The sequence below is a fragment of the Polistes dominula genome, unplaced genomic scaffold (genome assembly GCF_049000335.1).
Source record: "Polistes dominula isolate Pdom_NZ unplaced genomic scaffold, Pdom_raw_medaka contig_78, whole genome shotgun sequence".
In the NCBI taxonomy this organism is placed as follows: Eukaryota; Metazoa; Arthropoda; class Insecta; order Hymenoptera; family Vespidae; genus Polistes; species Polistes dominula.
The window spans coordinates 3,868,019-3,894,721 of NW_028301042.1; the positions used below are offsets into that span (position 1 = coordinate 3,868,019).

The 26,703-nt window shown below is 26.3% G+C and overlaps 1 protein-coding gene across 2 annotated transcripts in view; it reads left to right on the forward strand.

The window, feature by feature from the left end:
- LOC107071373 (uncharacterized) overlaps positions 1 to 26,703 on the forward strand; it is a 146,038-nt gene that overhangs the window by 113,377 nt on the left and 5,958 nt on the right. Inside the window, exons 4-7 of one of the 2 annotated variants that reach the window (XM_089174993.1) lie at positions 23,509 to 23,787; positions 24,405 to 24,878; positions 24,954 to 25,114; positions 25,350 to 25,534. In XM_089174993.1, coding sequence (XP_089031119.1) covers positions 23,509 to 23,787; positions 24,405 to 24,878; positions 24,954 to 25,114; positions 25,350 to 25,363 — 928 coding nt within the window. In that variant the 3' untranslated portion in view covers positions 25,364 to 25,534. Of the gene's footprint in view, positions 1 to 23,508; positions 23,788 to 24,404; positions 24,879 to 24,953; positions 25,115 to 25,349; positions 25,535 to 26,703 lie in introns of those variants that run through there. The other variant, XM_089174992.1, reaches the window with a different exon arrangement.

A 26,703-nucleotide genomic window follows, 5' to 3' on the forward strand; every position in this document is an offset into this window, starting at 1 on the left:
TTCTTAAAACAAAATACAAAAAAAAGTTATATTTGTAACACTAAAGAAAAAAATATTTAAATAAAGGTCTGTACAAAAAAAAAAAGTAATAAAGTAAATAAAAAAAAAAGAACGGTTTCAAAAAAAAATTAAAAAAAAAAGTTTAATTAAAAAAACAAAGAAAAAAAGACATTTGCAAAAAAAAATCTGTACAAAAAAAAGATGTAAAAAAAATAAAAAAAAATATAAAAAAACAAAAGTTTTGAAAACAAATTGAAAAAAAAAAGTTAAAACAAATACTAATAAAAATAATGTTTTTAAAAAGCAAAAATGAAAAAAAGTAATAAAGAAAAATTAGTAGACAAAAAAAAATTAAAAATAAAATTAGTTTAAATATAAAAAATAAATAGGAAAAAAAGATATTTAAAAAAAAAACTGTACAAAAAAAAAAGTAATAAAGTAAAAAAAAAAAAAAAAAAATACAAACGTTTTCAAAAAAAAATTAAAAAAAAAAGTTTAATTGAAAAAACTAAGAAAAAAAGATATTTGCAGAAAAAAAATCTGTAAAAAGAAAAGAAGTAGAAAAGACAAAAAAAAATAGAAAAAAAACAATCATTTTTAATACAAATAACAAAAAATGTTAAAAAAAAAATATTAGACAAATCAAAACTTTTAAAAAAAATTACCAAAAAGAATTGTAATAACAGAACGAAAGAAAAAATATTAAAAAAAAAAAAAAAATCTGTACAAAAAAAAAGAAGTAATAAAGTAAATAAAAAAAAAATACAAACGTTTTCAAAAAAAATTAAAAAAAAACGTTTAATTGAAAAAACTAAGAAAAGAAGATATATGCAGAAAAAAAATCTGTACAAAAAAAAAGGAGCTACAAAGATAAAAAAAAATATAAATGACAAAATCAAAAACGACAAAAACAGAAAAAAAATACAAAAAAATGAAAAACCAAAATGTTATTTCTATAAAATTAACTCTCAGAAAAAAAACATATTCATCATTGACATTTTTGTCACGTTAAGTTTAAATGCTTTCACTTTCATCATCGAAAAGAATAGAAAATGTTTAATTAAAAAAAAAAAAAAAAAGGTATTTGCAGAAAGAAAATCTGTAAAAAGAAAAGAAGTAGAAAAGACAAAAAAAAAATAGAAAAAAAACAATCATTTTTAATACAAATAACAAAAAATGTTAAAAAAAAAATTTTAGACAAATCAAAACTTTTAAAAAAAATTACCAAAAAGAATTGTAATAAAAGAACGAAAAAAAAAATATTAAAAAAAAAAAAAATCTGTACAAAAAAAAAGAAGTAATAAAGTAAATAAAAAAAAATACAAACGTTTTCAAAAAAAATTAAAAAAAAAAGTTTAATTGAAAAAACTAAGAAAAGAAGATATTTGCAGAAAGAAAATCTGTACAAAGAAAAGAAGTAATAAAGTAAATAAAAAAAAAATACAAACGTTTTCAAAAAAAAATTAAAAAAAAAAGTTTAATTGAAAAAACTAAGAAAAGAAGATATTTGCAGAAAGAAAATCTGTACAAAGAAAAGAAGTAATAAAGTAAATAAAAAAAAAAATACAAACGTTTTCAAAAAAAAATTAAAAAAAAAAGTTTAATTGAAAAAACTAAGAAAAGAAGATATTTGCAGACAAAAAATCTGTACAAAAAAAGAAGCAACAAAGATAAAAAAATATATAAAAAACAAAATCGAAAACGACAAAAAGAGAAAAAAATCCAAAAAAATGAAAAACCAAAATATTATTTCTATAAAATTAACTCTCAGAGAAATAGCATACTAATCATTGACATTTTCGTCACGTTAAGTTTAAATGCTTTCACTTTCATCATTGAAAAAAATAGAAAATGTTTCATTAAAAAAAAAAAAAAAAAAGGTATTTGCAGAAAGAAAATCTGTACAAAGAAAAGAAATAGAAAAGATAAAAAAAAAAATAAAAAAAACAAACATTTTTAATACAAATAACAAAAAATGTTTAATAAAAAATATTAGACAAATCAAACGTTTTTAAAACATATTACAAAAAAAAAGTTATATTAAAAAAACGAAGAAAAAAGACATTTGCAAAAAAAAAATCTGTACAAAGAGAAGAAGCAACAAAGATAAAAAAAAAAAATTGAAAAAAAACAAACGTTTTCAAAAAAAAATTGCAAAAAACAGTTTAATTGAAAAAACAAAGAAAAAAAAACATTGGCAGAAAAAATATCTGTATAAAAAAGAGAAGTAAAAAAGGTAAAAGAAAATATAAAAAAAACAAACGTTTTTAAAACAAATCACAAAAAAATGCTTTGAAAAAATTATTTGCAAAAACAATCGTTTTTAAAACAAATTAGAAAAAAAACCTAAAAAAATATTAGCAAGAAAAAAATGTGTTCAAAAAGAAAAAATGAAAAAAATTAATAAAGCAAAATTAGTAAACAAGAAAAAAAATGAAAAATAAAATTAGTTTAAATTTAAAAAAAAAAAAATAGAAAAAAAGACATTTGCAAAAAAAAACTGTACAAAAAAAGAAGTATTAAAGTAAATAAAAAAAAAAAAATACAAACGTTTTCAAAAAAAAATTAAAAAAAAAAGTTTAATTGTAAAAACTAAAAAAAGAAGATATTTGCAGAAAAAAATTCTGTACAAAAAAAAGAAGCAACAAAGATAAAAAAAAAAAAAATGAAAAAAAACAAACGTTTTCAAAAAAAAATTGCAAAAAACAGTTTAATCGAAAAAACAAAGAAAAAAAAACATTGGCAGAAAAAAAATCTGTATAAAAAAGAGAAGTAAAAAAGGTAAAAGAAAATATAAAAAAAACAAACGTTTTTAAAACAAATCATTAAAAAATGCTTTGAAAAAAATATTTGCAAAAACAATCGTTTTTAAAACAAATTAGAAAAAAAACCTAAAAAAATATTAGCAAAAAAAAATGTGTTCAAAAAGAAAAAATGAAAACAATTAAAAAAGCAAAATTAGTAAACAAGAAAAAAAAATGAAAAATAAAATTAGTTTAAATTTAAAAAAAAAATAGAAAAAAAAAGGTATTTGCAGAAAGAAAATCTGTACAAAGAAAAGAAGCAACAAAGATAAAAAAAAAAAAATTAAAAAAAACAAACGTTTTCAAATAAAAATTGCAAAAAACAGTTTAATTGAAAAAACAAAGAAAAAAAAACATTGGCAGAAAAAAAATCTGTACAAAAAAAAGAAGCAACAAAGATAAAAAAAAAAAAATTGAAAAAAAACAAACGTTTTCAAAAAAAAATTGCAAAAAACAGTTTAATTGAAAAAACAAAGAAAAAAAAACATTGGCAGAAAAAAAATCTGTATAAAAAAGAGAAGTAAAAAAGGTAAAAGAAAATATAAAAAAAACAAACGTTTTTAAAACAAATCACAAAAAAATGCTTTGAAAAAAATATTTGCAAAAACAATCGTTTTTAAAACAAATTAGAAAAAAACCTAAAAAAATATTAGCAAGAAAAAAATGTGTTCAAAAAGAAAAAATGAAAAAAATTAATAAAGCAAAATTAGTAAACAAGAAAAAAAATGAAAAATAAAATTAGTTTAAATTTACAAAAAAAAAAATAGAAAAAAAGACATTTGCAAAAAAAAACTGTACAAAAAAAAGAAGTAATAAAGTAAATAAAAAAAAAAAATACAAACGTTTTCAAAAAAAAATTAAAAAAAAAAGTTTAATTGAAAAAACTAAGAAAAAAAGATATTTGCAGAAAAAAAATCTGTACAAAGAAAAGAAGTAGAAAAGACAAAAAAAAAAAATAGAAAAAAAACAATCATTTTTAATACAAATAACAAAAAATGTTAAAAAAAAAATATTAGACAAATCAAAACTTTTAAAAAAAATTACAAAAAAAAATTTTAATAACAGAACGAAAGAAAAAAATATTAAAAAAAAAAAAATTTGTACAAAAAAAAAAGAAGTAATAAAGTAAATAAAAAAAAAATACAAACGTTTTCAAAAAAAAATTAAAAAAAAAAGTTTAATTGTAAAAACTAAGAAAAGAAGATATTTGCAGAAAAAAATTCTGTACAAAAAAAAGAAGCAACAAAGATAAAAAAAAATATAAAAAACAAAATCGAAAACGACAAAAAAGAAAAAAAATCCAAAAAAATGAAAAACCAAAATGTTATTTCTATAAAATTAACTCTCAGAGAAATAGCATACTCATCATTGACATTTTTGTCACGTTAAGTTTAAATGCTTCCACTTTCATCATTGAAAAAAATAGAAAATGTTTAATTAAAAAAAAAAAAAAAAGGTATTTGCAGAAAGAAAATCTGTACAAAGAAAAGAAGTAGAAAAGACCAAAAAAAAAAATAGAAAAAAAAACAATCATTTTTAATACAAATAACAAAAAATGTTAAAAAAAAAATATTAGACAAATCAAAACTTTTAAAAAAAATTACAAAAAAAAATTGTAATAACAGAACGAAAGAAAAAAATATTTAAAAAAAAGATCTGTACAAAAAAAAAAAGAAGTAATAAAGTAAATAAAAAAAAAAAATACAAACGTTTTCAAAAAAAAATTAAAAAAAAAGTTTAATTGAAAAAACTAAGAAAAAAAGATATTTGCAGAAAAAACATCTGTACAAAGAAAAGAAGTAGAAAAGACAAAAAAAAAAATAGAAAAAAAACAATCATATTTAATACAAATAACAAAAAATGTTAAAAAAAAATATTAGACAAATCAAAACTTTTAAAAAAAATTACAAAAAAAAGTTTAATTAATAAAACATTAAAAAAAAAAAAATGCAGAAAAAAAGAAGCAACAAAGATAAAAAAATATATAAAAAAAAAAATCGAAAACGACAAAAAGAGAAAAAAATACAAAAAAATGAAAAACCAAAATGTTATTTCTATAAAATTAACTCTCAGAGAAATAGCATATTCATCATTGACATTTTCGTCACGTTAAGTTTAAATGCTTCACTTTCATCATCGAAAAAAATAGAACATGTTTAATTAAAAAAAAAAAAAAGAAAATAAAGTTATTTGCAGAAAAAAAATCTGTACAAAGAAAAGAAGTTGAAAAGATAAAAAAAAAAAATAAAAAAAAAACAAACATTTTTAATACAAATAACAAAAAACGTCTAAAAAAAAAATATTTGCAATAACAAACGTTTTTAAAACAAATTACAAAAAAATCTTAAAAAAATGTTAGTAAATATAATGTGTTCAAAAAGAAAAAATGAAAAAAAAGGATTAAAGCAAAATTAGTAACAAGAAAAAAAGAAATTAAAAATAAAATTGTTTTAAATATAAAAAAAAAAAGAGTTTTTCCTATTCTCGGTCTCCTCTTTATGCTATGCTTCGTAGGCATCGCTTCTGGTTGTATATGTGTGCGTTTGTGTGCGACTGCATACTACAAAGCGTGGACACGTATGTTTTCGATACTCGAAATGTTTGTAGGTAGGAGCGATAGAAGGGTAAAAGGAATAAAAAGAGATAAGCACGTAGGTATGCGACAAAAGTATAAGGTCCAAACGAACCGACGGTCGAAATAAAGAAAGAAGGTGCCTGGTCTGTTTTTATTTTACCATACGTGGTATTTCTTTTCTATTTAAAAATGTTTCTATTTTATTGAAAAATTAATATTAATTTATTTATTTTGCAAATATTGTAATTAACAATTATGAAATATATAGAATATAATAATTGTATTGTCAGCAATATTTTACAAAAAAATGAAATGATTATCAGATATATCAGAAAAAAAATTTTAAACAACATTTTAGAATATTTTTCTTATAAATATCCAAAGACATGTATTTTAATTATAATGTTTGCGTATTTAGAAAATCTATACTAATTTTTCAATAAAATAGAAAAGTTTTTAAATAGAAGAAACTAGACACGTTACAAAAACAAATAAACCTTATTTACTTTATATTTCTAATAAGACTAAAATAATATAACTTATTTTACAAATATAGAAAAAAAATATAGAAAATAAATTTTTAAAATAATTTTTTAATATTATAAAATAAAACAACGAAAATAGAAATAGATTTTAAAATCGTTGTAATTAAAAACCCGATGAAACGAAAAAAATATGACCACAATTGTTCCCTTTTTTAACAGCATCTATAGTTATTAGTTGCAACACAAAAAGAAATATTTGTGTAAACTAACCCATGATAAAAATATCTCACATTCACAGAAAGTGTGAAAAGTGTAAAAGAAAAAAAATTCATCTACCTGAGTTTCAAAAATATATGCTATATTTACTTGGATTAGAGGACGACGTATCTTTCTGTCGACAAATATTCTACAATTTTCGTTTCTATGTATGGCTATCGCATTCAGCATTCCATCTTGATGAATAGAATTTTGAAAATATTAGTTTTTGTCAGCTTTCTACACCCCAAGGTCAGCTCCTTATCATGAGAAAAGAATTATAAAAAACAGGGAAGGTCTGTTGAAATTCGATCTACATTTATTATCTTTATTATCGATGCGATAATATTCATGCCTATAGTTTTTTTTTTACAACATGTCATATCTTTTTTATTTAAAAATGTTTCTATTTTATTGAAAAATTAGTATTAAATTCTTTATTTAGAAAATATTATAATAAATGATTATGAAGTACATAGAATATATAATAATTGTATTGTCTGAAATATTTAAAAAAAGAAAAATAATTACCAGATACATCAGAGAAAAAGAATTAGAGAATACTGTGGAATAAATGAGGAGCAGCTGACAAATTCCATTCAAAAGCAAGTAAATTACTGTTATATTTTTATTTTGCTTCTTTATAAAATATATTTGATGCATAAAGACAAAATATATGTATTAAATTTGATTTTTATATGTTTTTATGAAAAATATCCAAAGAGATGTACTGACCCATGCATATATGAAAATTGTAGTATAAACTGTGATATTTGCGTATTTAAGAAACTTATACTAATTTTTCAATAAAATAAAAACATTTTTAAGATGTTGAACGCCCAGCGTAAATCGGTGGAGCTTACCACGGGGCTGAAATTTGAGACTCGTAGTGTACACAGTTCGATAAGCTGAGAGAGCGATACGATTCAATGCATTTTTTAGATTTTTCGTTGTTCAAATCTTTATTTAGACGAGAGTATTTAGAAAGATAAGTTTGTGGTCCACAGAAAAAAGACGAGATTTGTTATAAATAATAAGGGTCTCACGAAGTGTGGTAGGCTATAGAGTTGAAAAATCATTTCTAGAGAATATCTATATTAGATCTTTCATTGCATCTTAAAAGAAACCTTCGTTCAGTCCAGCAGTATTTTCCATATGTTTTTCGTAATGTCTATATTTCATCTATCCTAAAATGTTTGTTATATAGCGCAAGAATGTAGATGAAAACGGGAAATAGAAAACCATACTTACAAAAAAAATTTTATACCTGAGTTTCAAAAATGGATTATTAATTTTTACCTAATTTCTGACGAATTATATTTCCTTTGATAAACATCCTACCATTTCGGTGATTATTTATAACTATCGCATTCAGCATTCCGTTTTTATTGCTTGAATTGTGAAAAGTGTACTTTTTATCGACTATTTATCTCACTAATCATACCGGTGACCTTTATTATATATAGTAATAATATTAAATAAATAAATCTTACAATTATCTTACTCTTGAAACTGTGCATTCGTCTGATTCTCTAGAAACTTAATTTTTTAAGGTTTCACTTCTAACACGTGTGATCTGCACACATGATTTTTTTTTACATTTCAGATCACTTCCATTCTAAAGAAGTTTTCACTTCAAAAAAAATAAAATGCAGAAAAAATACGCACCCGTTCTAAAAAAATGTATTATTAAGAGCTATGTAAAAAAAGTAGAATTACTGAAAACCCAAGATATATTCCGAGTTGGAGTTGATTTTTATTCAACATCTATCTCGATGATTCAAGATGATTTTCAAAGAGAAATCTAAACATACTGCAAAGAAACTAAGCGGGTGAATTTAAAACGAATTTTGATAAAAGTTGTGGAAAGGAATGCTTTTCAAACAATTGGAAGAAGAAGATTATATTAAATCCTATTTTTAAAAAAGGGTATACAAAAGAGGCAAGCTACTACAGATGCATATCATTACTGGAAACAACCAAATAAACACAAGCTATAGTTCTAATCGATAGGATTTGGAACTAGAAAGAAGAGGTAAACTTACCTAGACTACAGGCTAAAATCCGAAAAAGGAAGGTTTATGATAGACAGCATCTACTTCAATGGATCAAGGCTATATCTCAAGATAAACGTTGAAATACTGCGAAGAAGCCATTCGAGTGAAGTTACAAGCGATTTTGTAAAGGATGTGGAAGAAAGAAAGCTTCTCATGCATTTGGGTAAAAGAAATTATAGTTCATGTTTTTAAAAATGGTAGGTAAATGTCGACAAATTACAAATGCATATCCTACTTGATATAATCTACAAAACATACCCATTCGGTGGTTCTTTATGAAGCCCCTGTGTGATGGCGCACTGTTATAGAGGACAATAGGGTTAGGCGGGCGGTCCGGGTGTTCTGCGCCTATAGTACGTAGTTTCCATCTATGCTGCAATGATGGTCGCTGGGATTATTCCTATCGACCATCTTGCTCCTCAACTGGTGGTTACACATGTAGCTCTTGGGAAGGAGGGTCTGTCACCCTCGGCCGCTAAGGCTGCTCTGGGCGGTCTTGCTATGGGAATAGCAATGGAAGCCTGAAAGGAAGAGGAGGTTAGTTTCATTGACTCCCCGGATGCAACGAGAATCCGCGTGAGGGCTGCCATTGCTGAGCGGTTGGCTGAGTGGGCTGGAAGGCCTTTCTCAATCGGAACGACCTTCTATACCACCCAGCAGATAACCGGTCATAGTTGCTTTCCCGCGTATCTTCATGGGAGAGAGAAGTTGCCCATCCCTCGTTGTTTTCACTGCGAGAGTAATAAGGTAACAAAATAAGAAAAGATATATTTTGATGATGAAATTAATATAATGTTTAACGGCCTATACCTAGTACGCATAAAAGAAAAAAATAGAACAACAGTACCTACATAAAATGAAAGCCAATTGAATCTGAAAGAATTGATAAAAAAATTTGTGATCGAAAAATTAACATCAAAGCAAACAAATGCAGAACAGTGGATGGTGACTTTTGAGCAAGAATGCGAAAGATTCGACATTACTTCAGATACTGCTAAGATCGAAATATTGAGGTTACTGCTCGAAAAACCGTGTTGGAACTGGTACTCAGCAAATTTAATAAGATTAAAGATGAAAATCTAATAGCTTGAGTGGAAAGAAAAAATTTTAGAGACCTTTTTGGACGTTGGTTGGATTATACGTACGTACGCTATTGCTTATAGATATAGGAAAGAGTCATCACTAGAGTACGCCATGGAAAAAGAGAAATTATTACTAGACATGAACGGTGAGATTAGCAACCAAACACTTATGAAGGATCTACTTACAGGATTACCGGAGTTTATTAGGGATAAAATAGATATAGAAAAATGCAACAAAATGCTTTAACTAAATTATTACACGAAATAAAGAAATATAAAACTCGAGTAAGCCAAAATAATTATTTGAGAAAGAAGAGATTTGAAAAGTAAATCGGGTATCATCCAGAGGATTCATGCTGGTTTAGAAAAAAAAATAAAAACGAAACTACAATATTCGGATGCAATTCGGTAATAGAAGTAGAATTAAATGCAGGGTTCAAAAACAAATTAAACGAAATGTCAAAAGCAATAGAAGAATGGAAATTTAAATATGAAAATTAGGAAGAGAAAATGAATTCATTGGAAGTAAGAAGGTATCTATTGAGAATGGCTTTAGTATGTTACCAGAAGAAAATAAACGATTAATCAGAGAAATAGAACAAAAAGAAATAGCAAAAAATATACTGAAAGAAGAATTAGAAAATAGAATAGCAGCGCTTAAATCAAATCTAGAAAAAGAAAGAAAAATTATCTCTAAGAAAAAGGATAAAATAAGAAAATTGAAAGAAAGTAAAAATCAAGATTTGCATAATAAATATTTACAAATACAAAATGAGACGATTACCATACATATTTTGCAAAACGAACTTATCAATTATAAAAGTGATATTTAACAAAAAGATCTTCGAATAGGTTCAATATCGCAGGAATTAGAAAAAGTTAGCAATATTTTAAGACTGACTTAAGATAAAGCCTATTCTGTAGAAAAGAAGCATTCGGAATTACAAGAAAAATTAAGCGAATCGGTACCCGATTCAGAATATAATGAATTATTAGAAGATATAAAAATGGATAGTCTAAGATTTGAAGATTACCAAAGACGAAATAAATACCTAAATTCAAGAATGCAAAAGTTGGAAAATTGAGATATAAGGGAAAGAGAAACTTAGAAGCCAAAATCTTTTAAAAAAAACAAAAATTACTTTAGAAACTAAAGTTGCTGATCTACAACAGAAACTTATTGATTCTGAAAAGAAAAAACAAGCACAATTAGAAAAAATAAAAAAAATTGTAGCGTTATTAAAAAGATAAACTGCGACTTGTCAAGAATTTAAAGCAAGAATTGCAATATTAAAAGAGAAATAGATAAGTGAAAAAGACGGGAAAGAAGCGAAAAATAAGAAAATTCAAGAAGTTAAGAATTCTATGCAAGAAAAAGACAAATTGAGAATTCGACTATTTAATAAAATAAAAACTGATACCAAAAAAGAAACTACAACAAAAATAACTAAAGTACAAGATAAAACAGTATAAAACAAGATTATCCAAAACGAGTAATTACTCTGATACTGACATTTTATCTATTAACTCATCACAAATTAATAAAACAAAAAGACTTGAGAAAGCAAATAAGAGATAAGTATATTCTTTGTTAGACAGTGGTATTCGAAAATCTCTAAGAAATAAACGAAAACAAACTACGGATATATTACAAGAAAATAATAAAAGTACAGACGATTCATTATTTCTAGAAAATGATATGGAAAAACAGAAATCCAATGAGCAGTCAATCTTTCAGTAATCTACATTTCAAACAGCTAATAATATAAACGAAAAGATTAAGAAAATAAAATTAGATTAAACCTCTACATCTAACAGTGAACATGTCTTATTACTTACAAAAGAGAATGTTAAGTCAACATCATTTGAGACTATAGATTTGGATGAAAAAATACATTCAAATGAGGAAAAAATTTATGCGAAGAGAAAGATTCAAGCAGAAAGAAAACATACACTTGTCGCGAATGTGGAATAACGTTTGAAAATAAACTTCAAGTTATAACATATGAATTAACGCATTCTAAAACATTATAATTGAAATTGAATAAGTTGATGGTTTATAATAAAAACAAGGAGATTAAAGAGAAAACTGACGAAATTAATAATGAGCTAAGAGAACAACAAAATGAAGAAATTGCTCTATCCGCTAATGACGATGAAAAACTTGAAAATGCTGATGCATTAGATCAATTTAATGTAACAGAAGATACAGTAGAAAAAGCAGTCAAGAAGATAAATCTCTCTCTAACTGAAAATAAAGTGAAATATTCATCGGAAATACATGGCACAGAAAAAAAGGATCTAGAAGAATCAAAATTGAAAAAAACAATTGAAAAATCTATTCGTAAAGAATCTAACTTTGAGCTTAATAAAGACAAAAAATAATCTCCCTAAATGTGTAATAGAAAGTGAAGTATTGCTTACTTCTATGGAAAATAACAATACAAATACAATACATGACGTTAAAGGTAACGATAAACCAATTTAAAATGATAGATCTGGTAATGATCTAATCAAAAATACTAAAGAGTTGGAAAAAAAGAGAAAAGAAATTAATAAAGAAACAAAAGATAAAGAAGAAAGAAGGAAACAAAAACAAAGACAAAAGAAGGAAGAAACGGAAAAAGCAAAAGGTTCTGAAAGCAACATTGATCAATCTGAAAATTATATAAAAGAGAAGAAAACAGAAAAAATAATGAAAGTTCAAGAAGAGCAAAAAGAAAACAAAAACGAAGTAAAACAAAGAAAAATTAGAAGATAAAGAACAAGAGGAAAACAAAAACCAATTAGAAAACAAAGAACCATTAGAAAATAAAGAACAAAAAATAGATCAAAAATAGGAAAAAGATAAAGAACAAAACCAAGATAAAGGAGATATGACTGAAGGGGTTATACACAGTTAGAATTTTCAAGAAATTGATTGTACATATATTTAAGTATATTCTCTGAAAATTTGAAGCCAAACCGATAAATATTTTCGGGGATACACCTGAATTTGTGAGGCCACGTCAGAGTGTAAAGTCGTGCGTTCAGTACCAAATCTTTCGCCGTACCAAATTTCCAGTACCAAATCTTTTGTAGACGATAAAGTTTATATTTATTATTTTTTATAATATTCAATTTCTGTGAAACAGATCCTGCGATAAGCCTATGAATTAAAATATCATGAAATACGATAGGCAGCAGAGATAAAATATTGCTTACCTAAATATTAAGTTTTTGCTGCGATAAGTGATTAGGTGAAATGTAACTCTTGTAACGGAAAAATAAAATTTGAAAATGCTTCTCCCCATGGACTTGGTTTTTAAATCGTTGTAGTGTGTGATAAGTGTGAAAATCGTGTTAATGGTGTAGTTGGCAGCAAGCGCTAGCAACAGACAAATTATCTTCTTACATCCATGATTATTCAACTTTACTAGCTGATGTTGCTGAAACTATATATAAAATTTATGAAGACCTTAGAAACGTTAAATTATTGAAAAGGTGTGTTGGTGGATTTATACAAAACAATAATGAGAGTTATGATTAGTTAATATGGAAAATAACTCCAAAAATTGTTCCATGTGGCACTAAAGTTGTTAAAATAGCGGCTTACATTGCAACTTGAATGTTTAATGAAGGTACAAAATCATTATTGTACTTTATGAGTGTATTAGGACTTTCATTATTATCGGCAACTCATGCTGTTGTGTACAGGTGCCTTGATCAGTACGATGTTCTTTATTTATCGTAAAATGAAACGGTTTAAGGGATGGTGGAGTAATGTGAATCGAATTGTTCCTTTATAATACGCTGCTGCGTTGTTGTATGTAGACTATCGCCCCGATGCTGAGCTGCCTGATGATTGCGTGATGAAATGTGGTTAGGCTGCCTTGTCGGGTGCCGATGAGTTTTCCTTGTTCTTGATGCGTTGGTTATATGTGAATCGAGTGTTGCTGACTGAATGGATTGGATCGACGATTTTCCATGGCCTTTTATAGGGAACGGGCAGTCCTGTGCACCCCCTTCCCCAAATTGATTGGCCAATGACCGTCGGGTCACTCTCCATGGTCCGTCGAGCTAGCCTAGGGTTGTGGAGGAAAATCAAGCTGTTTTTTTTTTATCAATTTGGAGCCAAAATTTCAGTCAAAAACGAAACATTTTTTTAAATAGACGCCATATTGTCAAAAATCAAAATTTCTATTATTCCTTCTGTTTAATACTTGCATTAATCTATCCTTTAAAAGAATCCACAACATTTTTTGATTTCACATAATCCAAACCGCCGATATAGATTTCACCGCTAAGCGCCTTTTTTTGAAGGACGTTCGGGACATCATCTACAGGAGCGGTGCACATCAATATTTTTACATGATCGACGCGCTATAGTATTCTTAAAAGTAGGCTCTATTTGAATTACCATCACTTGTAAGTGATAAATAAAAACTGTGTCTATAAAATATTCATAAAAAGACGTCTTTTTTGAGCCTCGCAACTACGTATAACCCCTGAAGAGGATGAAAATATGGTAAAGAATAAAGAATATAACGTAAAAGAAATAAAAAAATATATAACAAATGAATAAGAAGATAGAATTAAGGAAAAGTTAGAAGATGATATGAATAAAAATGATGAAAAACAATAGAAAAAAAAGACGACGTTATGATACAAAGCATAGATAAACTGAAAGAAATAGACAAAAAAGTATCACCAAAAAAGGAAAACAAAATAGCAATGTAAATGAAAATAACTCTAAATTGAATGATAGAGATCATTTAAAAAATTTAAAAAAAAACGAGAAATTCAAACAACAAAAAAACTAATTATAACCCTTTTTGGAATGAGCAATGCTCACAAGCGATCAGAGACCATAAACATGCCTTTATTAATAGATATAAAAAACATACAACTCTAGAGAACCTACTTAACTAAAAAAAGTACAGAGCCATATCTCGCAAAATAATTAAAAACAGTAAAAAACAATCATGGCTAAATTGCATCTCAACATTAAACAGTCAAACCCCCTGTACGATCCGAAATGATCGTACGGTAATTAGATATAGTTAAATCGCGCGCGTCCGATTCTATCGATTAGAACTATAGATCGATACTCATTGCGAGCATCGATCAACTACCAGCAACTATCGAAGCGCCCCTCTAGTTACGCCTACCTCTCGCATCCCCACTTCTCACTTCTAGTGCGTACGCCCTGCTGGGCCAGTACAAAAGTACATTCTTTCATTCCATCACTAGACGCCTGTGAATATATATCTAAATCAAAGGAGTATAGTTAAATTAGTTAAGGAACGTAAGCGAAGCGAGCGAGAGGTGAGATCTTTCAATTATATACATTTCACATCGACGGAATTTTCCCGCGTGGTAACACCACGTGGTGGACTCTCATTGTTATAATTAAATATCATCCAGGGTTTTTGTGTCGCAAGGCTTTACCCTGACGAGCCAATAAAAAAGGCATTGTTTCTTTGTTTAGCTCAACCACGTGTTTGATTAATTTTATTCTAATCCCTTCTTCCTCATCCCCAGCAACTAATTACCAGAAGACTCTTCATTGAGGAATTTGGTCATAACACCCCCTTTCTGAGGTTTGGAAAAAACTAAGGACAATCGAGGCATAAATCGTCAATTTACCATACCTGCCCTAATTAAAGAAAATAAATCTCCTACTACTGACCCCTATGAAATAGCAGAACTCGAAACATCATCATTTCCAAAAAATTCAAGCAGTAATAAGTATACAACTGTATTCTTAGCTCACAAGAAAAAAACAGAAGGCAACCGGCAAAATACCAACGTTAATAATGTTAATAAGAATAAGATACCCTGGTAATTATTGCAATTTATTTATTTTTTTTAATTTGATTTAAAATTAACTCTTTCCATTGTTCCGGCAAAGCTTCCTTATTCCATATTAATTTAAATAATTCATAAATTTCTACAATCAATCAACTTTTCTTCAACCCCTCCCCCCTATTTGATTAACTCTACAGGAGTGTAGTCCGTACCCGGCGATTTACGGTTTTTTAATTTTTAAATTGCGCTTTTTACCTCATTAATTGTCGGTTCATTGATCATAGGTTCCGCCGTGAAGATCTCAAAATTTTCTAAGTCCCATAACAATAATAATCCTCAAATTTTTTATATTAAATTAAAAGAAAAAGGTATAAAAAAGATGTGTACACAAAAAAAATAAAAAAAATAAACTGTATTTTAAAAGGTTTTTTAAACAAAAAGAGAGATAGAAGAAAAAAGAACAAAATATTAATACATAAAAATAAGTATTACAATAAGATTATAAAACATAAATTTATACAAAACAAAATTAAAAAAAATGTATTTAAATAATATGTTTATACAATTAAATAGGGTAAGAATTTATGAGGATAGGTTCAATTCAGGCCAGGGGTTCCCAAAGTGGGCAATATCGCCCTTTGGTGAGCGATGAAGTTGTCCAGAGGGACGATGATGACATTAGGAAATTAACTTACAAAAGGCGATAAGCAATAAAGCAATATTTTGTCAGGAATCTTTATCTGGAAGTTTTCCTGTAGAAATACAAGACGTTAAGGACAAATTTTTACTATAATAGGAATGAATTTTTGTATTTCTTTTATTTGAGCTCTGTCAAAAAAATAAAGACTTCCCACCGTTGTGTGTGTGTGTGTGTGGCTTGGTATTCGAAATAAAAGAAATTTCTTTTAACAAAAAGAAGAAAAAAATATATTTGATGATTAATTCTGAGCAACAAACGATCTATTCGGACAAAAAAGAAAAAACCATTTCTTGTGAGTTTGTTTTCTATGTTATTTTAGGCCAAGGAGAAATTTTTGTTCTGAAATATGTTTAAGAACATGACAAAATAACAGAGATAAATTATAAGGGAAGAAGACGTATACACGCACATACACAGTAGGCCTTTAAAGTTTTCGTAAAAACATTTAATTGGCAAAGAATACAGAAAAATAACGATAATGTACTTTATTGTCTTAGAATATTAGTTTTTGTAACATTGTATAATAATTTAATAGAATAATTCATGCGCGAGATGCATCAATATTTAATGTTTAGATATTTCCGTTGATTTTTGTTTTCCTAAATTATTGCATAAATTATGCAAGTAAATTATTATTTGTTACAAATTCTACGTATTCTAAAGACTTTAAAAAATACCTTCGTATTGCTTGTTTACAAAAAATTAGTTGATCAACAATAATTACATAAGGCTATGTTTACAATTGATTTTAGTTATGAATACTACTTTCTACATTAACTGCATACGGTTTCAAAGAAAAATTAAAGATAAATTCGAAAAGTCATTAAAGAAACATTATATATATATGTTAAGGTGAATGCTTAATTTAATCGCCAAAACATAAGACACCATTTTTATAGAGCAGTTAATTTCCTACAAAAATTTGTATTGTGCACTTTTAAATAGTCATTTATTGTCGAGTTACAAAATTCATTAAAAAAGAATGAAATTTGTTTAAAACTAATCAAATTTAAATCTTCAATATCATTCAAATAGTGAGGTTTACGGAAAAAATACACCTTTTTTGTAGAACATTAAATTTCCTACAAAATTCGTCTAGAACATTTTTCTGTATAATCAATTAATGATAAAGGTATGAATTTTAATCCATTGGACTGAGAAAAAAATTAAAAACTGCGATGCGGAGGATCTTCCTATTATAATTAAGAGCTCATATTTGGTGAGAATTTTTTTAAGGTGCCTAGCAACCTATTTTTCCGTAGCACTTGTAAAAAAAAATGATTTTTATGACTCATCCTAATATATATATATATTACATATAATACAATATATATATATATATATATATTTACATTTACTTTAACTATTTACATATTACATAGAAATAATATTTAATAAATAAGACCATTAATTTTTAAATGTTAAATAATTATAATAATTTGATTAAATTATCAATGAGAGTTAATACATAGGTTCACATCTTACCGGCGAATAGATCTTTTACGTGTCCCATTATCGGTCATTTCCTAAACTTTCACTATTAACAATTCGTTAATACAGTATATAATAACTAATAAAGAGTACACTGTAACGATTCGTTTTTCGAGAGACGCGTGTGGATGCAAGCAAAGACTGCCAGTAAAACAGAACTGATCTAAAAACTCCTCGGGTACAGCCGTCTTTATAGGTTTTCAGGTTTAGGAGAAGGGGAACAATTCATTGAAAAATCTATTCAAATAGTGGGGAACAGCTGAAACGAAAAATTTCTAATTCTTAACCTTGAAGTCACCTGTTTTTCTTTATTTTTTTCTTTACCATAGAAAATAGGAAAGATCGAAATAGGAGAAGGTTCTTTGGAAAAGGTTCTTTGTAAAAGAACAATGAAGTTAACAATGTTAGTCTTCCTTTTGCAGTTAATGACGGTCCAAAAGACTTTCTAACTCATAAATCTTCACAATAATAATAATAGAAAATAATAGAAAAATAAAGGGAAAAAGAATATATTTCAAAAGCAAATAAATTATTGTAACATTTTTTTTATTTCTTCAAACAAGGTATTTAACTCATAAAATTTAAAATATATCTATAAAAATTTTTTTTATATGTTTTTGTAAGAAAAATCCATAGACATTTTTTAATAGAAGATAAATGACACATTTAAAAAGAAAAAAAAACACTACAATTCCCATTAAATTTCCAATAAAAATAATATAACTTACAGTAGAAGTATAGAAAAATAATATTTTAATAATACTATATAATAAATGATCCTACTTGTGATATTATGCATTTGTCTCATTCTCTTGATGCTTGGGTTTTTGAAGGTGTGTAAAAAAACGCCTACCATGTGTGATCAGTACAAATGATATTTTTCTCTTTCTCTTATTTTTTCATTTATTTTCATTTATTTGACTTCCTTTTTCTCGATTTATGACAACAAGAAATACTTTCTATATCTCGAGACATCTAATATTTAATCCTATATAACGGCGTTTATGTAAAATAAATAATATAGAAATATATTATTGTGTTTTAATAACGTGCATTATAATCATTATAAATGATACAAGAAGTGAGTTATTTGAATAATTTATCACGTCTTATATTAGGCGAGGACAACGATGACAATAAAATTGTAGAAAACTATACGAAAATAGACGAATCATACAACTAGGGTTAGAATGAGAGTAGCAAGGGGTAAAGGAAAACATAAACTGTGATATAATCCAAGTTGATTCACAGTTTAATGTAAACTTCGAAATGTTATAAAGGTTAATTTTTCATCTGATCGAAGTGTGTGTGTGTTTGGTCTGATGTATGTATGAGTAAGAATGCGTGTGCACGCGCGTGTATACATGTTAAAGTACGTTGATCGATAATTAATTATAAAAAATATCTATTAATTTAAAAAATATATTATATTAACGCTTTCACCCATTACTCAAATGATTGTTAATTATTCGACAAAATTACATTTATATTTTAATTTAAAAATATGTATTTATCTATTTACGTACTTTGCTCTTCGAAACCCATCGATAAACTGATTACATTGTTCTCTGTGAAAGTACTTTCATCGATTGTTCTAAAGAAGAATAAATTTCTATTTATTATGGGAATATTATTATTTTTTTATCATATGTAGATGTTACCTTCGGAGTATCATACTAACAAGAATCAATAATTGATAATTCACCGATTTTATAATAAGTTAAACTGATTGAAATTTTACTGTTTGATTTCGAATATAACGGTACACGTTTCATTAATACTTACCTCTATTTTTTATTATAATAATAATGTACTTCTGTAGTTTTAATAATTTAAAACATGATTACCTTAATCATTTCTCCATTTACTATACATGATAAATAATAAAAGATACTTCATACCAAATCCAAAGATACTTTAATATTTGCTGACTTTCATATATTCGATAGGATCTTCTGTAAATGTTTTCGATGATTTTCTATGAATTTGGAGAAAACCTAATGGGAGGTTAGAATTTGTCCACTTTTTTCTTTTCTCTCTTTTTTTCCTTATAATTTTCTTTTCAATTTTTTGTATTGTTTGTCTTTGATTTTTTTTTTTTTTTATTCAATATATTTTCTGGGGATATACTTTCATAGTATCTTAGGCAAAATGATGTATTTTATTTTACGTTATCATACTTGCTTCGATTTTTTTAATAAAAAATCTCCAAATCTCTTATTGTAGCGTTAGAAACGATTTCTATTATTTCGTATTAGAATTTAAATGAAGTGTCGAATATATTTACTGCAACGAATATTTTTATTTTAAAATGAATAATTAATATAATTATACTCATAAGCATAAGATGTATTTAATATTATATATCAAAATAAATATTATTATTAATCTTTATTATTTTATTTTTACATGTACGCATATATACGTCTTTTTTTTTATTCAAAATATTTTTAATTTTTTTACATGTAAATGTGATTAACATTTCTATACTCGTATTATTCCTACACTAAATAACACAATTTTAATAAAATTTGTAACACAATTTATTTAATAATTATGATTTAATTTTGTCGACAAAATATAAGCAAGAAACAATTTTTAAAATTATAAAGAAAAAATAGAAACATCAACAACAATATAAAAAGATCAAGCAATACTAGTATAACAAATTTTTTCCAATTTTCTTTTTATTTTTATTTATATATATGTGGGGTGCGAGAACGTGAGTGAGAACACTGAAGCATGTGTGGGCCAGAGAGTATCGTGTATAATCAAGCCGAAGATTAACAATGTAAAATAAATAGTTGAATATCGATAGTGAGAGAGTCGCACAAAGAAGTAGATTAAAGAAGGGAAACCAAGAGGCAGTCATCGTTTAGTAGCCGAGCAAAGAAGGCGTTTTTTTTCATCACTCTGTATCTTTACTTCTTTATATTAAATATATTGCATATCCGTGAAGAGAGGTTTTTCTTTCTACATCACCCTATTAATAACACCGCGGAATTCTTTCCTTTTTACTCGTTAGATATCCTTTAAGAAGACTAACAGGAGAAGGGGAATCCCACATATATATAGTATTTTCGTTAAAAATTAATTATAACGTTATTCGTAATTATTGATAAAGTCGATAAAATACGATTAGATAAAAGAATATAATAATATTTTAATAAGAATATAATAATAATTTAAATAATAATTTTATTATAAGTAATTAAAAAAAAATTTATACTAAGTAAATTCATTTTACATTATTTGTATCAACAATACGAATACGAATGAGAATTTATATTTTCTCGTTTCTCCTTATTTATAGTCTCGTTACATGTAGCTTTCAAGATATGTTCTCTCTCTCTCCCTCTCTCTCTCATTCTCTTATTTACTAGCATAAAACTGTACCTTTTCATGAAGGAGTCCGTGAATGAAGAAATATGACATTAATAAAACGAACGACGAAAACTGCTGTCACTATTATCATTCACCCAGCTCCTCCTTGCCCCAACTAATCCACTTAAAATACTAACATTGTATCACATCATTGCATACTATTATTGCTAGCAAATTTTAATTATTCCTTTTTTTCTTTTTTTCGAAGAACGTATTAATAGTTGAACACGTGTTTTTTCATTAATCCGACCTACTATATCACTTTTGTCATTAAACCATTTGACACCCTCCGACCACCCCGATCGTCCTTTGAGAAGTTCTTCTTTAAAGAAAAAAGAAAAGAATTCATTTTCTTACGAGAAAAAATTTTAAACGAGCAGAATTATTTTTTTCTATTACATTGTAATTTTCAATAATACTATTGTGGGGGTAGAAGCATCCAGTGAAGCATGATTATGTGCGTGCTTATGTGTGACAAGGCGTTTAAGCACAAAAGTAAGCTCGGCACGTGGCAGAATGTTCGCTTGCGCAAGAAGATGGCGACGAAGCAAGAAAGCTTCGAGAAACAACAAGGACGGCGCTTGAATTTGTTTAACCTTCACTGATGCAGGGTGGGGGCGTAAACATATAAGGATACTGCAAGCATGCGTGCGCCAGAGAGTTTAATAATGAGTCTTCGGGAATAGTGAGTTTTTGGATTAACAGCTAGTTGTAAGATTTATTGCGAGCTTTGCGGGTCTTTGAAAGATTGCAAATTCAAAAACGATTAGTTCTTAATTGTGTCGTAAAGATTATATCTTTTGTATCTTAAACGGTTTCGGAAAAACGGGGAAATTAAATATCCCTAACTGAATAGTATAGAACAATTGATTTCCCTAAACTATTATTCATTTTTTTTTTTTAGGATAGAAAAAGGTACGTGGAATGAATGTAGAGAGTTGAAACAAAATACATAGATATTTTTTATATCTATAAGTCTGGAATGTAAAATTTTTTAACATGAATTTTAAAAACTCGTATTGAAAAAGGTCAAGAACTTCGTTCTAAAGATCTATTCTTGAGTTATTTTTCTATACAGTTATCAAAACTTTTCTATTTTTCAAGAAAAGGACACAATTAGGTTAGTCAGAATTAATGTTACAAAAGAAATGATAGATAATTTCCAATGGTAGACCGTAAATAAATCAAAATTTTTCTACCTGATTTTGTTCTTGTTTTTTTTTCTTTTTTTTTTCTTTTTTTCTGTTTATTTAAATTCACAACTGACTTTAATCACGTTTACAATTTAAATCTATAGAAGAATTAATTTTTATATTTTTTTAGGTATTTTTTTGTCAAATATTAAATATTTTCCCATACAGATAGTCTTAATAAATAATTATTGTTTATAAATGATTCATAAACGACTAATTCATGAGAAAGTTATATTAAAAAAAAAAATTAAATAGTAGAATATATTATAAAAAATAAAATCACCTAAGTATTACTTCATTAAATAATTTTTTTTATAAAAAAGTCATTTGAAACGATTTTACTGCAGAAAATTTGTTAAAACTGCAAATTCATTTCTCTCCTCAATATATTAGAATAATACTTTTTTTTTTTTAGTTTACGATTATAAATATTCGTTTCCTTTTTATCATACCTATTTCTAAATATGGTATAAATCTTGGCGATTAAATTAAGCGTTCAAAAGATATTCATCGTCAAACTTTTTTGTTAAAGAGCATCAAAAAAATTACCCTACTTGCAACAAAAAATTGTTTAAAAATTAATAACTCAGTTGAAAATTAAAATAAAAAACTTTTTTATAACTAATTGGACATTTCTTTTCTCTAAAACTAAAACATATCATAATATATTTATAATGAAAACTTTGCTTTTTTTATTAATAAATAATTAACTAAGCAATAAATAATGTACAATTTATTTTTTTAAATGTAGACAAAGATACTTACACATAAAAAAAAACTTGCAATATATTTTGAAGTTTCTCAGTTGATAAAAACTAAAATTCGTGTAAATTTTCTCAAAACTTATAAATTAAATTGAAATTTTTCGAATATCTAATCAAAAACATTTAAAATCAGTACACATGAAAGTTTGATGATGAATATCTTTTGAAAGACTAATTTAATCGCCAAAACATACGATTCCATTTTTATAGAGCAGTTAATTTTTCTACAAACATTTGTATTGCGCAGTTTTTAATAGTCATTTATTGTCGAGTTATAAACTTCATAAACAAAAAAGAAATTTGTCTTAAAGTAATCAAACTTATTAAATCTTCCATATCATTCAAATAGTGAGGTTTACGGAAAAAATATAAGATACCTTTTTCGTAGAGAATTAGATTTCCTACAAAATTCGTTCAGAACATTTTTCTGTACAGTAAATAAATGATGAGGTATGAATTTTAATCTATTGGACTGAGAAAAAAATAAAAAACTGCGATGCGGAGGATCTTCCTATTATAATTAAGAGCTCATATTTGGTGAGAATTTTTTTAAGGTGCCTAGCAACCTATTTTTCCGTAGCACTTGTAGAAAAAAAAATAATTGATTTTTTTGACCCACCCTAATATATATATATATATATAAAATTCCTTTAACTGTTTACAACCGAGTAATTAAAATCAGTTAAATTTAACTAATATATGAATACTTTGATATCAGTTTATGTTAATGACGAAATGTCCGTTTTTCTAATGCTAATAAATATATATTTTTTTTATTAGTTAGAAAAAATCTATACTTTTAGATTTTAATTAAATACTTAAATAAACTTAGAAAATAAAAAATAGTGTGTCAAAGTATTAAATTTTAATGATTTCACTATCATACTAATATAGAATAAATCTCAACTTGTATTTATGTTACATTTAGGTTTTGTGGAAAAGGCTGCTGCTGTGGAGGATGTAATAGCCAATTTCTTCATGTTGAATCTACTCGCCATCAATCAGGAACTTCTGAAGCAGAGATATTACCATCCAATACTTCTTGTCGCTTTTTCTTAATTGGCACATGCAAGTATGATAGTGCGTGTAATTTTCGTCATGACTCTGAACCTGCTAATGACGCATGTATACAAAACAATTTACAAGAGAGTTCTTCGATAAAGAAACATACTGTCCCTACTGCAGCTTCAATGCAGTTAAAAAATACGTATGTAACCTATACTCACTTATGTAACAATTGTATTTCAAAAATAATCTTTGATTTTATCTCTCAGATAATAAATCGCAAATCTTAGTATCTGATTGATAATAATTGTATACGTTTAACATGTTTAGTACGGGACCTATTTTGTTTCACTTTTTTCTGACCATGATAATCCGTTAGGCAAAGATATACAAAGGAAGATCAGTCATTGGTGACTTACGCAACTTGAACATAAAGTCTGCTGTCAACCACTATTGATTGACGTATCGTTGAATCTGTTAACACTTTGCCGACCGCTTACTTCTCGTTTCGACTTTCGGCTGCCAACGTGAGATTTTAGTATGTTATTTTTAATGGTATAGACTTTAGAAATTTACAAACATAAAAATCGATTTTTTTTACAAAATTTTACACTAGTAATGGCCCTTAAAAACGGCTGGTGAGGAGCGAAGTAATCCGAATTACTGCTGCCATCTTAAAGTGAAAAAATTTTTACGAAACGTACGGACGACAAAGTGTTAATATGGAGAATATCTTTCAATATGTTTAGAAAATATATTTTTTTGAAATAGTTTTTTGCCATTCGAAAATAATAATACTAGAATTATTTGTGTTTGCAGCATGAGTAGTATTCATGTGGATGAAAAATTGGTTAAAGCTTCTGATTTTTTATCATCGACTGTCTCATCAGTTGCTGGTTCTTCTACATCCAACAACGAATTGTTTAATAATTCAGGAACATCAACTAGTACATCCAAACCTATTCCATATGCTCAAGTTTTAAATCCATCAGTTCAAGCATTCGATCCTTCTGATATTCAACGTAGCAAAGAAATGTCTTGCGGCATCTGTTTTGAAAAAATAATGGAAAAGTTACCAAACGAACAAACGTTTGGTATTTTGCCAAACTGTAATCATTGTTATTGTTTAAACTGCATTAAAGAATGGAGAAAAGCTAAAGAATTTAAAATTGAAATAAGTACAGCTTGTCCAGAATGCCGTATTATTTCCGAATTTGTATATCCTAGTAAGTATTGGATTGATTCAAAAGAAGAAAAAGAAAAATTGATCATGGATTATAAAAATGCGTTAAGGTAAGAGAAATAAAAAAAATATATTTTATATTATTCTTTTCTTTCCAAATATGTAATAAATTGTACTTATTGCAGTACCAAGAATTGTAAATATTTTAAAAAATATCGTGGGTTATGTCCACATGGCAATAAATGCTTGTGGTTACACGCTTTACCAGATGGTACTAAAATAAAGTTTGGTCCACGCCGTAATTCGGATAACGATGTCCTGCATTTATCATCCATGTTAAATAATAGTAAGTATAATTTATTATTAATTATACTAACTAATTAACAAAGTTAAAAAAGTATACTCGTCATGAGGAAGTAGCAGGATATTGTCATGACTAGTATACTCGTCCTGAGTAAAACTTAGTTATTATTTGCTATTTACATTATAACTTTTTTTGACAAACAAAACATATTCTCAAATTTATGTATGTGTAAGGAGAAATTAAATATTTGTAAATAAATATTTTTTTATTTTTTTAGTATGGGAAAATTAGCTAGAACTCAAATGGCATTGAACATTATATTTTCATCAAGGCTATTCAATACAAAGATTTGTATTGTAGTAGAAGAGGACCTATGGAGATGTATTCAAAAAAGTGTTTAACGTGGTCCTTCAATATCATTCCTTCAGGGTTACCTCAGTAAAAACAAAGAGAGCTTATATTAAATGTATCAATTTTCGTTAATTATATACATTAGAAACTTTATTGTACATTATTTTTATTAAAAACTATTTATTATGTATAGATTTGTTTTTATTTAATTTCTTAGTTTCCTATTCTATAAACAATTTAGCGTAGAATTATGAATTTCTACAATATTAACACTTGGGAAAATCAAAATATATATTCGTCGCATCAAATAAAGCATGTTATGTTCAACCAAAATTGGAAATATTTACTGATTAATATATATATATATATATATATATATATATATAATATTTCTTTAATGACTTTTCGAATTTATCTTTAATTTTTCTTTGAAATCGTATGCAGTTAATGTAGAAAGTAGTATTCGTAACTAAAATCAATTGTAAACATAGCCTTATGTAATTATTGTTGATCAACTAATTTTTTGTAAACAAGCAATACGAAGGTATTTTTTAAAGTCTTTAGAATACGTAGAATTTGTAACAAATAATAATTTACTTGCATAATTTATGCAATAATTTAGGAAAACAAAAATCAACGGAAATATCTAAACATTAAATATTGATGCATCTCGCGCATGAATTATTCTATTAAATTATTATACAATGTTACAAAAACTAATATTCTAAGACAATAAAGTACATTATCGTTATTTTTCTGTATTCTTTGCCAATTAAATGTTTTTACGAAAACTTTAAAGGCCTACTGTGTATGTGCGTGTATACGTCTTCTTCCCTTATAATTTATCTCTGTTATTTTGTCATGTTCTTAAACATATTTCAGAACAAAAATTTCTCCTTGGCCTAAAATAACATAGAAAACAAACTCACAAGAAATGTTTTTTTCTTTTTTGTCCGAATAGATCGTTTGTTGCTCAGAATTAATCATCAAATATATTTTTTTCTTCTTTTTGTTAAAAGAAATTTCTTTTATTTCGAATACCAAGCCACACACACACACACACAACGGTGGGAAGTCTTTATTTTTTTGACAGAGCTCAAATAAAAGAAATACAAAAATTCATTCCTATTATAGTAAAAATTTGTCCTGAATAATGTCTTGAATTTCTACAGAAAAACTTCCAGATAAAGATTACTTCTTTATAAAAAGAAATCCTCATGAATAATAGCACCTCTTCATCATTAGATCTTTTCAAAAATTTCGATTTGCTATTGTGCCGA